Source organism: Paralichthys olivaceus, chromosome 5 (assembly GCF_024713975.1).
Source record: "Paralichthys olivaceus isolate ysfri-2021 chromosome 5, ASM2471397v2, whole genome shotgun sequence".
NCBI lineage: Eukaryota > Metazoa > Chordata > Actinopteri > Pleuronectiformes > Paralichthyidae > Paralichthys > Paralichthys olivaceus.
Window position 1 is genome coordinate 3,870,447 of NC_091097.1, and position 12,649 is coordinate 3,883,095.

General features: G+C 41.0%; 1 protein-coding gene across 1 annotated transcript in view; it reads left to right on the top strand.

Annotated features, from left to right (window-relative positions):
- Positions 1-1,247: 1,247 nt before the first annotated feature.
- Positions 1,248-12,649, top strand: part of gsg1l (gsg1-like) — a 34,048-nt gene continuing 22,646 nt past the window's right edge. The window contains exons 1-2 of the mRNA XM_020094165.2: positions 1,248-2,728; positions 11,876-11,923. Coding sequence (XP_019949724.1) covers positions 2,389-2,728; positions 11,876-11,923 — 388 coding nt within the window. The 5' untranslated portion in view covers positions 1,248-2,388. The remainder of the gene's footprint in view (positions 2,729-11,875; positions 11,924-12,649) is intronic.

Genomic DNA, 12,649 nt, shown 5'->3' on the forward strand with positions numbered 1-12,649 from the left:
TCACAGACCACCTCAGAGTGCGGCCTGAGTGATCAGATCTTACACGAGTCCTCCATGCGTCTCGGGTGCGTTCACGCCTGAACTCAGACCTGAACACGTGACAGGATTGATGTTCCTACCAGGAGTGAACGGAGCCTCGCTGTGTTTGAACTGGTTTTACTGTACTTTTTAAAGCGAGCAGGAGTAGACTGAAGTCTGAAGCATTAGTGTCTTAACCGTTCAGAATTTGACTGCAGAAATCCAACAGTGCACATTTTCTGCTCTGTTTATCGACTCTGCTGAGCTGTGTTGTCACTCTGAATCAGACTGGGCCGGCATACATCACACACATACACACACACACACTATTGATCTGGGGGAGGGAGCCATAAAATGAGAGGTGATGGATTGGTGCGGTGGGCGGCTCGGCCTTGTCGCGGGTGATTTTCATGCCTGAAGATGTGTGCTCTCCGCTGGCTGATCGATAAGGGGGCTGGTCGGTTTCTGCATATTCATCAAGTATGATACACCTACAAAAACGAATAGGAGAGTGGCACGTTCCATCATTGGTGTCGAGGTGAACAGGAGCTTCTCCCTGAGAGCTGCAGGAAAAAAAGAGTCTTTCCTCTTCAGTCTGGGAGAAATTTGACACCATTTGATGAAAAAGTTTTAAAATTTCCCTGTTATTAAACTTTCTTTAAAAAAAAGTGTCCTAAAATCAAACCGTGTGGCCCCTGAGGTGTGAATCATCTTTCCTTGAGCCAATTGTGTTCCCTTATTGAAAGCAAAGTGCCAATGTTTAAAATATTAACAAAGATTATAACAATGTATTTATTGTTTCTAGGATGCAAACACAATGTAAACTAAAACATGAAACCATTTTTTATTCCCATCATACTGGTTTTTGTGTGTTTTAAAAAAAAACATGCATTTGTAATTTGATTTTGCCGATAATGGGTAAACAAATAATTTATCAGTTGAGAAATCATTGTCACTGAAGTGGGAGGAAGTGGAAACTCATCATCTATTTTTATTTACAATAGAAAAGGGTAACCAAGAGAAATCCAGGGAGTATCACCAAATTTAATGTATTAAAATTTTTCGGATAAACCTGGATTCTTTTCATTAGTTAATTCCATTGTCATCATTAATGTTGGATAAAAAATAATGATCGAGGTGTTTGACATTTTTTTAAAAACCTGGGGCAACTCAAACCTCCCTGGGTAACCTTCAAACCTGTTCACACACTAGATTCAATTCAATTCAATTCAATAAGCTTTATTGGAATGACATTCGCATGTGTTGACAAAGCACAAATGCAAATGCACAAAGTTAATAAAATAATCGATAGAATAAAGGAAATAAAATATACAATATATGTAATACAGGTACTTAAAAATATAGAAGTAAACAAATGGAAATGGTGCCCCTCAGTTGATCATTAAAATATATACAGATTTCTGTGCCCACTGTGTCTATTGTTGTGACAGGTCGGGACATATTTGTCTCGGTTACATCCAGAATGAAGTGTAACTTCTCCCGACATGACAAACAGAGGTTTCTCTTTTCTGCACTTTCCTAAATCTCTAAAACATATGCAAACAGCAGCACACTGAGATGTGTCTTCATGCAGAGGATGTCTCAGCTCTCAGAAGTGTCTCTAGCTCAGAACAGAGCCTCTCATATTCTCTCAGCCGAGAGCACCCTACAAGAGAGACAAAGTTCTGGGACACCCTTGTTTATGTCCCTTGGTACAGTTTGATGTAGCTTATTTCTGTTACACTTCTACAATATTGCAATAAAATTATTTTCATAATGTCAACACAGAACACCCATATATCATGACTGTTTTAATGGATGAATCTGGAAAAGTTTTAAGGACACATTGGAAGTGTGCCATGGACCCCCAAGGCTCCCCACACCCCCATTTGAGAACCACTATTTTAGAGCAGTCTGTCCATTGAGGGTGGGAGACAAAGAGAGAGAGAATTTGAGAGAGGGCGAGGGAGAGAAAGAGAGAGAGCCAGTGAGAGAATTAGGGTGAGAGACAGATAGAGAGAGATAATTGGAAAGAGCGAGGGGGGATACGAGGGAGAGAGAGAGAGAGAATTGGAGGGAGAGAAGCTCTCCTCTCAGCGTCACGGCTCCTCAGTGATCCTCCTTCTCTCCGACAGTTCACCGTCTTCTCTCTTTCACTGGAGGCGTCAGCTCGTGTGGACGGATGAGGACAGGGATCGCTTCCAGTTTCTCGTCTCTCCTCGGACCGTCCGCGGTCACCTCTCTGCGCTCTGAGCTCAAACTGGCAGAGGAGAGCTCACACAGGCGGAGCAGAGACGTGCGTAAAGTCCGCTGTGCGCCCTGGCCGCGCCATGCCGCTCCTCTGACCGCCTCCGTCCCTCTCCTCCGTGGATGAACTTTCTCGCCGCCTGCGGGGACGCTGCGGCCGCACGCGTTGAGATCATGAAGACGACGCGGAAATGCCGCGCGCTGCTGTCGGTGGCTCTGAACCTGGTGGCCCTGTTCTTCTCCACCACCGCCTTCATCACCACGTACTGGTGCGAGGGCACCCAGCGCGTCCCCAAGCCCAACTGCAGCAAGCAGCGGCGCCACAACTGCATCGACTACGGTGTGAACGAGACGGACCAGAACAAGGTGCACTACAGCTGGGAGACCGGGGACGACCGCTTCCTCTTCCGCCGCTTCCACACCGGCATCTGGTACTCGTGCGAGGAGAACATCCACGAGGCAGGTGGGCACTTCCGAGGCTGATCTTACAGAGGAAGGCAGCAAAGATCAAACTAAGTTGTTCCTAAAGAAGAACAAATGTTATCTGAGCGCATGTAGCGCGTAAAGTGATTCATGATTAATGTTGTCTCTTCAGCAGAGGTTCAGGTTTGTTTACATGGTTTTAAACCTCTGTGCGTAAAACGAGCTTCATCTGAGCTTGATTCACTTTAGTTGAACCGAGCCGAGCCGAACCGAGCCAGGTCCACACTTACAGCAGGTGCAATGTTCTTCTGTCGCGTTAGATTCATTCTAAATGGATCAATGTGGTTGTTAAAGAGAGCGAAACGTCAGTTGGACTCTCAGACAGAAAACTCCTGGTTTCTCATTAAAATTGAAAAGATTGATCGGCTCTATTGACTTACAGAAAATGAACTGTTATTTAAAATACTTAAGATTCTATAGGTCCAGCTTCTCAGAAAGTATCTATTGCATCTCTGCGCTGTTTAGGTTTTAGTCTGAAAGAAGATTTACGGTTTCCTCCGGCTTTGGGGAAATAATCAAGGAAATAATCGGATTTATGAATACATTTGTTAGTTACACGCTTATACTGGTCACGATTATGACAACAAAGAGTATTTTCATATGTTGCCTTATAATAATTTTAATATTAATCTTCAAAGTCAAAAATATGAGAACCTCAAATACAATGAAAAAAAGGCAATGTTCACAGTACAGGCAACAATCATTAAATTGGTTTCAGTGTAAATGGGGACACAAGCTTTTTTTTTCATTTGGTGTTAAAGACTATAAGACATATACATTCAAATACTCAGTTTGTTGGTTAAGTTGTTATATAACTGGCCATACAATCTTGCTTGCCCCTTAGTGGTTCACCGCAGTATAGGTCATAAACCCTGCCTCCTCCATGTTAGCATATGGGACATGAACCAAACAAAAAGGGCAAAGTAAATGATTAATAGATTTTTCTCAAAGATGGTTTCTGGCATTTCAGGTATAGTTCTTAGCACACTGACTCATGCTCAAGTGTTCATGCATTTGAAATGTTGAGTTTCAATTAGTTATTTGATTATTTAAAAAAGGGGTTAGACGTCATGGCAACTGCGTCTGACTCGTAAAATAAACAATTTAATTTAAAGAGTTTCAGTAACTCCCTTAAACAGCTGCTCACTTGTTTTTAAATCAAACAACTCAAACTGGAGGAAGCCACATTTTGTTGGAGACAATTTTCAGTGAAAAAAATTGTTTTTGATCATCTGTTACAATTAAATTCCCGGGATAAACAGCATTTGATCATGTATGAGTGGATCAATCAGCTGCTTGTGTTCTGCAGAGAGAGAGAGAGGGAAAGAGTGAGGAGCAAGAAAAAACAATCAAAAACTGAGTGTGTGTGTGTGTGTGTGTTGGCAGTACGTGAGAGTGAATAAACAGCTTAGTAAGACAGATATATATAAAGGCAGCAGTTTGGCCTCTTGAAGGCAGATACTGTATTAAATGCTGTTATCAACGAGCGCTGATGTTCAGTATATCTGTATGTCGATCATCGTCACCACATTCCTGCCTCACAGAGGATAAACCAGGAACTGCTCTGGATTGCGACTGGCTGCCATTGAAAAGTTAAATAGAAAAAACAAATCCTTGACAAAAAGGAAAACTCTGCAAGGTCAAGGAAAGATGTGACTGAATTTATGACCAAGTATCAATCTGCCGTCACGTCACCCATTAGTTTGTGAACTGCTGTTCTGAAGTTTCGAGTTTAGCATTTTGTTCATCGCCAGCTTTGTTTTTTGAAACCAGAGGTAACCATGAGTGGGGGGGGAGCCAGACTGAGCTTGCTGACACTGCATCTATACCTGCACCCTGCACCCATTGGATGGGACTAGCTGTCAATCACACGGTATCCACCACCCTGATTATGCATATGCTGCTTCATCATCCATTTGACTCTAAGCAGGAGCATAATTTACAAAATGACCATCATGCTGTATTGAAGAAGAGTTGAAAGCAGATATTGAGAAAATTAACTCATTAGGAAAATGTTTACTGACAGTATAAATCTATAGAAGTCTATATGAGTCTTTTTCTCATAGACTTCCATAGGGACTGACTTCTGATAAAACCAGTGGAGTCGCCCTCTGCTGGTCATTCCAGAGAACACAGGTTTCAGGCCCGTCCTCATTGGCTCCACTTTCTGGACCTGCAGTCTTTTTCCATTTTTATATACAGTCTATGATAAGGACAAAGGTAAAGAGAATCAGAGTGCCGTCATACTAAACTTTCTTCAATTATGTGAACCAAAAATACCCAAAAAGTTTAAAGCCATTTAAATAATGATCAGGAAGGAATTGGAGAAGAGTTTGAGGTAAATTATATCTGACCGTGGATGCTGCTGTGATGTCCACTTGAATTATTATTGCTCTACGTGTTTACATCCTGCAGTAGCCAATGAAATGATGCTTCTACACAAGAGAGTGAAGTTGCAAGATGAGTTTTGTCTCTTTGAATTAAAACCCAGTCTGATCACTCTGCATCAAATCCAATTTTCATGCAGTACATATGTTTTTTCCCTCTATTTCTTGTTGTCTGGGTTAAATGCATTATGGCAAATGCAATTCCTTACAACGTTTAAATAAATCATATCTATATAGCAAAATTGTACATTTCCAGAGCTGACAATGTAAAAAAAAACACATTATCTGGGAAAGGAACAATCCAAAGCATGAATGTGTTTTAACTATGGATATAAAAGTGTGGATTCTGAAGATAAACACTTATTTAAAGCCTAAAAGGTCTGAAGTTTGTTGTTAATCTAGTTTTCAAAGTTCACAATGGAGACTATAAAGATGGACGATGGATATCCACTTCCTCCCGGCATCCAAAAATGAAGCGTAAATATCACTGATACGAACGCTGCCCTCTTATACCAAAATGGATTTGGAGTCAGAGTCTGTGCAGTAGTGATCTTGGAGTGGAGCCATGGTATCAAGGGTTCGCTGATACATGCACTCAACCGATCACAAGTCAGTCTCAGCTGTCAATCAAGGTGTTTCAGTCCATTTTTATTTCATTAAATAAGAAATTAAAGATAAACATGTACACTTCAACAAACGTCAGTGTGATAAGAACTATCTAAAACGACTGAACCTTCAGAAAAACATTTTCAAAATGTACTTTTGTTTGGTCTGTGTCTCATCTGCTAACATGGAGGAGGCTGGATTTATGACTTGGGTTTATGATGGATGTGAGACTCTCAGTCTGAAGCTTTGTTTGTAAAGCTGAAGTTTTTGTTTGTTCTGTAATTTATCAGTGACGATAGAGTCTGGTTCAGTCTGTTGCCAGAAGCTAAAGCAAAAACACTTCCACTTCCCCCAGAGTCAGACGGTCGAGATATGTGGCCGGAAAAAACTGATGGCTGACATTTGGCTGAACCATGATGATGAAACAAAGATTGAAAACAAGTTGAATCACCTGTTGCAATCAAACCAGCCACATATTAGATCAGCAGATTTAGTGCTCCAGATATTTCTGCGGTTAAATATTAAATACAAATTTATTATTCCTGCTGACGAACAATAAGAGGAAGCTTTTCTGCTTGCCTGAAAAATGTGCAAACATTTGGCCGAAATTATTTATGAGTTGGCTTTCTAAGTGAGGTCAGTTTTGAAGGGGGAGGGGTCTATATTTTGGGGGATTTCTAAAAAAAAAAAAAAAATTCTTTTGAAGGGGTGAAAAGTAGCCTCTTCCACTATGTCTTTGCTGTGGTTGAAACACTTTGTCCATTTCCTGTGTGCTACGAGAAAGATGTGAGGAAATCAACAGATTAAATATAGAGGAATGATCATGATTAATCTTCATCCTCCATTAAAAGCGCAGTTTGAGATGTTTTCTTCTTTAAAAAGCAGTGGTCCTCTGACTTTGGTTTGCTCCAGCAGTCATAATTCAGCATCTGTATCCTCTCTCGGTGCAGACAGCAGCAATGTCCCAGTGTTATTGAAGCCTGGCCAGGCTGATCAATGTCGTACAACTTTACTGCTTCTATTCATCAGTCTCACTGTGCTGCTCCTTAATGTCCCTGTTCTCCTGTTCTGCAAGCAACCTGCTATGAAAGTAGTTTTAAATTTGTCTCACAGTGAATTTAAAATATGATATAACAACCTGAGTCTGACCGGCAGCGGGGGATTTGAATTCACTTCATCCAGGTCTCGCCTTTGAACTTTTCAACCTTTCTTTATGGATTTTATATTTGTAAATGTTGAATTTTTTATTATTCATTCTGCGAGAATCACTGAAAGAGGGCAAGAGGAGACACAACAGGTTATAAAAGGCAATTATAGTTTAAGTTGAAAACACAGTCTTGCTCTAATGATGCCTGAAGTGAGGCTTACTCCATTACATCACGACAATCTGACATGACTGGCGAAGAGACTCGTAAGCAGCTCAGCTCGATACTGTTTTAACAGCAGTAATGAGAGGAGATGCTCCAGGGAGAGGCTTTGGTCTGCACTACGTTTTACATCAAACCAAGTTTCCTGCAAAGTCTTTCTAGTCACTGTATGAATGATTGATTTGAATTTACTTGAGTGTTGCCAGTGTTTGCATTCTTCTTGAAGTTTAGCAAAGTTCATTTGATATTGGATAATAAGAAGTCTCCAGTCCTTGCCGGCAAAAAAGTCAGAATTCTGGACCATGGTTGGTCAAAAGCAACAAGATGATGATAATGAAGTTAACTGGAGACCGCATTCCGTCTTTGTTAAGGGAATTCAGGTCCAGGTGCAGGAATAAGGGATAGAATTTGAATAATTCATACGTCTCCCACATAAGACTGTATATAATAATAAACATAGACTCCACTGGCCTCATTTAAAACAAAAAGATGTGTATGCCGCTTCTCATGCAAAAGTTGGGATCTATAAAGACAGACTTGACAGGAGAATATGCACACCTATACGCCAACTCTGATCCATGTGTACAAACATTTTGGAGACAAGAAAGTTGTGATGCAGACACGAGGTGGATTATAAATCCACTTTATCATAAACATTAAAACCATGCAGTGTTATTTGTGCTTGTGAGACAACTGTTCCAGGAGAACCTTCAATTGTAATAATTCAAGACGATAAGTAGTTTTTATTATCTTCAAACAAATTTATTATCAAGTTTAGTTTGAGTGTTTCATATATTTTCAAAATTGTTGAACTTCAAACCTCTGAATTACCGTGATCAATTTGTCAAGGTGTGAAGGAATTAGCCCGAGTGCTGTAGACATAAATACTGTGGGGACGCTAATGCATAATGCTGCGTGATGGATGCACCGGCAATGTGAGAGGACTGCACGTGGATAGAAGGATTAGGAGAGAACAAGTGTTTAGCACCACTTGTTCTCTCCACAAAGATTTCCTGGCCCATGATGATTGAAGACTGGCTCATCAGCTACTTTTGATTCTCTAGAGCTTTTATCTTGGATCTTTGTGCTGAACTGAGTCCAGTATTAGACAGACCGATCCAATTGAACCAAACCATCCAAACATAAGTTCTCACTGCTCTGGGTTAATTAGCTGTATAATATTACATTTCTTTCTTTTTGGCTAATATAGTTCTTTTAAATTCTGTATTGGTCGGAGATAACGCAGCTGTCTCTGAATTTAGTAATCCTGCAGGTTTGGATGGGATTATTAAAGTTAAAATAAGTTCAATTCTCTTTTTGCCTTTAAATCTGACCACTTTTTTTTATTTCATGCACTGTCGTCTCTGTCGTACTCACTCAGTGCATTTTCTTTTATTGCTGAGATCACTGCTGTGGCCACCAAACAATATGTCACTCACAATCCTGGATTTGAAGTTGCACTTCCTGTCATGTGATCCTGGAATTCACCACAATAAACCATCGATCACCTTGGTCATGATGTGCTTTGCATTGGCCATTTATGGTTGAATGTGGGCGTGTAAAGGGCAGGATATAAGGCAGATCCACATACACACGTTTCCAGGTGAACTGTGATTTATAAAAGGGGAATGTTCATTTTGTAAATTGTTCCATATGAGTCAAATACTCAGAAAGCATTGTATGCATTAGAACTGGGCAATTAACCTAAAATGTATTAAAACCGAAATTTATAACCTTTAATCGACCTAATCTTGTTCATGTCGGTTAATTTGTTTATTTCTTTGACCATTGTGTGCATTCACAAACTGTCGGGTTTCGTTAACATTAAACACTTGTCATAAGTTAATTTAGGACACAAACAACTAGAAGTTTGCTTTTGTAGTTTGATTCGCTTAAGAGTTTAAGAGACATGTATTTAAACCCATTGACGAGTCACTTTGTGCACATGCAGTTCCACTGAGAGACATGATGTGCACAGCCAGTACATTAGGGTTAAAGTGACCAGAACAATCTGGATTCATGATCCGACACCATCAATTAATAATGAATTAAGCAGGTGATATAATAATCAGTTCTCTGTGTGAGTGATTTGAAAAGAGCAGTGTCGCAGAGTTGCTTGTTGACCGGCGTCGACAAATGCACCTCATGCGTGTGGTGGGTGATTGATTTGAAGTTGATGGTCTGTATCGTCCCTCTCTGACAGCATGTCAGTGTAGCGCCCATCTGTCCTGAAGTAGAAGCATTGTGTCACAACCTCTTGACTAAACACAAATTGACTGAGGCTCCTGATGAGCGACTATCACCACCACCCGCTCCTGGATTCAGGTTAGAAAACATAGAAATAGCACCAAAGAAACACTTCTGGCTTTGGCACTAAGTTGAGAAACATTACAGCACTAAACTCCCTGTAAAATCCAAATCTGTCTGGATCCGGTGGAATCTGAACTCAAGGCTCAGTCAGAACTGGGTCAGATACTGGAGCTTTTGAATGTGTTGCCTTTGCCTGAACACCTATAAAATATCATTTGTTTAAAGTAAAGACAAATGACTGCTGGCTGACAGTGTTACCTCCTATTCAAGTTACTTCTCTTGTCTGGTGTGAACCTGACAGATTCAGCTGAGTAATGCACACAGACACACAACTGCAGAAGTAATGGTGCACATTAGCTGATGTTTCACCAAACCATTCATACTCATTACAGCTGCAATTAGCCCCAAATGACATCGGATCACTGATTAAACAGACTGCAGAGCTGCTGGCTGCAGGGAAGGGAATAATGAATGAGTACTGTGAAAGTGAGAGTTGGAACTGCGAGGCTAAAACATACGAGAAGACATTTCAAAACCACCTGAAGCTTATTTGAAATCAATCTCTTCCATTACACACCCACAGACTGGGAGTGGATGACAAGAATTTCTTTTGGTTAACCAGCATTTTTGAAGGAGCGTCATCGCCTGTGTGCAGCGGGGGAAGATGTAGGAATACTGATTGTGCTGTTAGTTAGTCCTGTCGTCAGGTCACAGACGAGCCCACTCACTCTTTAATTACATTTTAGATTCATGTCCTAATCAGATGCTGCTGCTCACTTTTTAGCTGTGGCACATTTTCACTGCAGCTCACCAAGTCATGAAAACATTCATCTGCTTCTCCCCCTCGCTCCCCTGCATGACCCAATCCCTCGAGTTTTCACCTTGGAAAAGATGAATTATAACCATCTCAGATGAGTTTATACAAATGTACAAAATAGCATGCCATAGCATTTGTAACAGTGAAGTCCCAGACCAACTTTGCTAGAATTGTTGGGCAACTGGTAACTGAATGATTACTTAGGATGGAATCTAGGATGACAGTCAGCATCTGATGGACAGGAAGAACACAAATAACGTGCTGGCTAGTATTGTATGTGCAGCTTATTTAGTCCTATACATTTTTCACCAGCATCACTGGCTCCTGGAGGGTCAATCTCCAAGTCCTTTTGAGTTCTATTCAAACTAAAGATGTACAACACAACAGCTCTGCAAAAGTGAAGCCAAAGCATCTCGATCCCGATGGCAGTTTCCTTTATCTATCTTTATTTAGAGTCTATATGAACATTGCATCCCATTGTATACAACATGATCACCTGACAAACCTCAATTAACCTAACTAAACTGTAATGGATGTTTTATAGTTGGAGCAGCATGTGTGCTTCATAAACTGTCACACATTTTCTTATTCAGACTTTTTCATGTTCATGGTAAAGGTCCACTAACGGGAGTGGCGATGCCCTTGAGTTAGAGCATGAACAGTGTTCCAAGGTGCCTGAGAGTGTGTGAAAGCGCCTCTTAGGAGGCTATCAGAGGACATTTATGCTAAAAACATCAGATCACACACTGTTTGTCTCCTGGATACTGAGGGTATCTCCATCTGTTGTTATGGGAGAATAGTGTGTATGACGATGCGAAGGCGTTGGTGCTCATGCTGGTTATAGATGAGCCTGCCGGCAGCTTCTGACACCACAGAGGCTGAGTTATGGCTCGTGCTGTGGCCACTGATCTGTGACCTGCAGGGTCTCACCAGGCTCTGATCAACTCTCTGCAGCCCGAGATGACTTTAATAAAGCCAAGAAGATACTGCACAATGCAAAATTCTCCCTGTTTGAACATGAATTGATACCACATGGGATAAGTAGCATTAATTCACTTATGTTGCATTGGATCAAAAACAAACTTTATGCTAAAACCTGTTACAGCAGCATTTAGGAACAAAAACTAATTTGATATTTCGGTTCGTACAGTAATGAAAGAAATGTTATTAACTGCTGACCTTTGGAGATGTTGGCAGATGTTGAAACTGATATTGAACGTTCTGAAAAAAAGCAATTACGGGTTTTCCCCAAAATGCAATATTCATTGGACTAAATCTGTATCGCTAAGCATGCTAACTAAAAGAAAAAAAATTGTGTTGCAAGCGCAACACTGTCTTTGGTTGCTAGCCTGTAACATTTTTAGCAGCTTTTTCCTCAGTTTTACACTAACGCTCTTTTTATCTTTCTCCCTTCACCTTGTGCATTAATTCTTATCCTCACATCCTTTGCTCCTTCTCACTAATCATCTCATTCTCTACATCGCCCCACCTTTTTTTCCTCCTCCTCTTTTCTCATTCCCTGTCTCTGCTTCATTCCCAGCACATTTCACCTTGAATTCTACACCTCTCCCCACTTCTTTTCATCTTTACATCCCTCTCCTCCTCCCTCCTTCACCCGCCCCCTCTCATTTCTCTCTCAGGTGAGAAGTGTCGGAGCTTCATTGATCTGGCCCCTGCGTCGGAGAGAGGTGAGTAATGATGGTCATTAGGTATCGCTGCCACTCCCTGCCGCTCCCCACCTGTTCATCAGACTCAGAGAAAACCTTTTCAAAAGCAAAAAAAAGGGAGAGATATTTCCTTTCTGGAATCTCTCTGTGGAATTTTCACTTCCATTTAAAATGTGGTTTGCTAAATTGTTCCTTGATTCTGGATTTGGGCATTCTTCCTTGTACCCCTCTGATCGAAATAGATTACGTTTTTCGTCCTGGTATAGGGACACAATACAGTGTGACTTGAGGTTCACCCCCAAAACATTGATAAATAACACTGGGTGTTACGACCCCCCTGCAGTTGACTCGAGTAGCGTTTTTGTTTGTGTAGATAACAAAAAGTTGATGTTGCTACCATTACAACCAGCGGTCACTTTTTCCAAAAATCAAGTTTGAACAAATTTGAAATGACACTGGATTTATCCGACAGGGGTGAACACTAGATGTTGCTTGGGGGGAATCTCACAAGTGAGCCCACAGATCTGTTGAAGAGTAAGACAGCTGCTTTGTACAATGTAGAGAAACAACCTTATCTTAACTGGTTACTTAGCTGTTTTGGCTTAGAACCCAAAATACATCCACAAGTTTCTTCTCGGGTGCCTTGGTGTTGTGATTGTCCGCTCAGGCTCACTTTGCTTGCTGGTGTCCTCCATTTTCATTTCAAAACAGTATAACATTACTGGCTTACCTTACTGATAGTTCAAG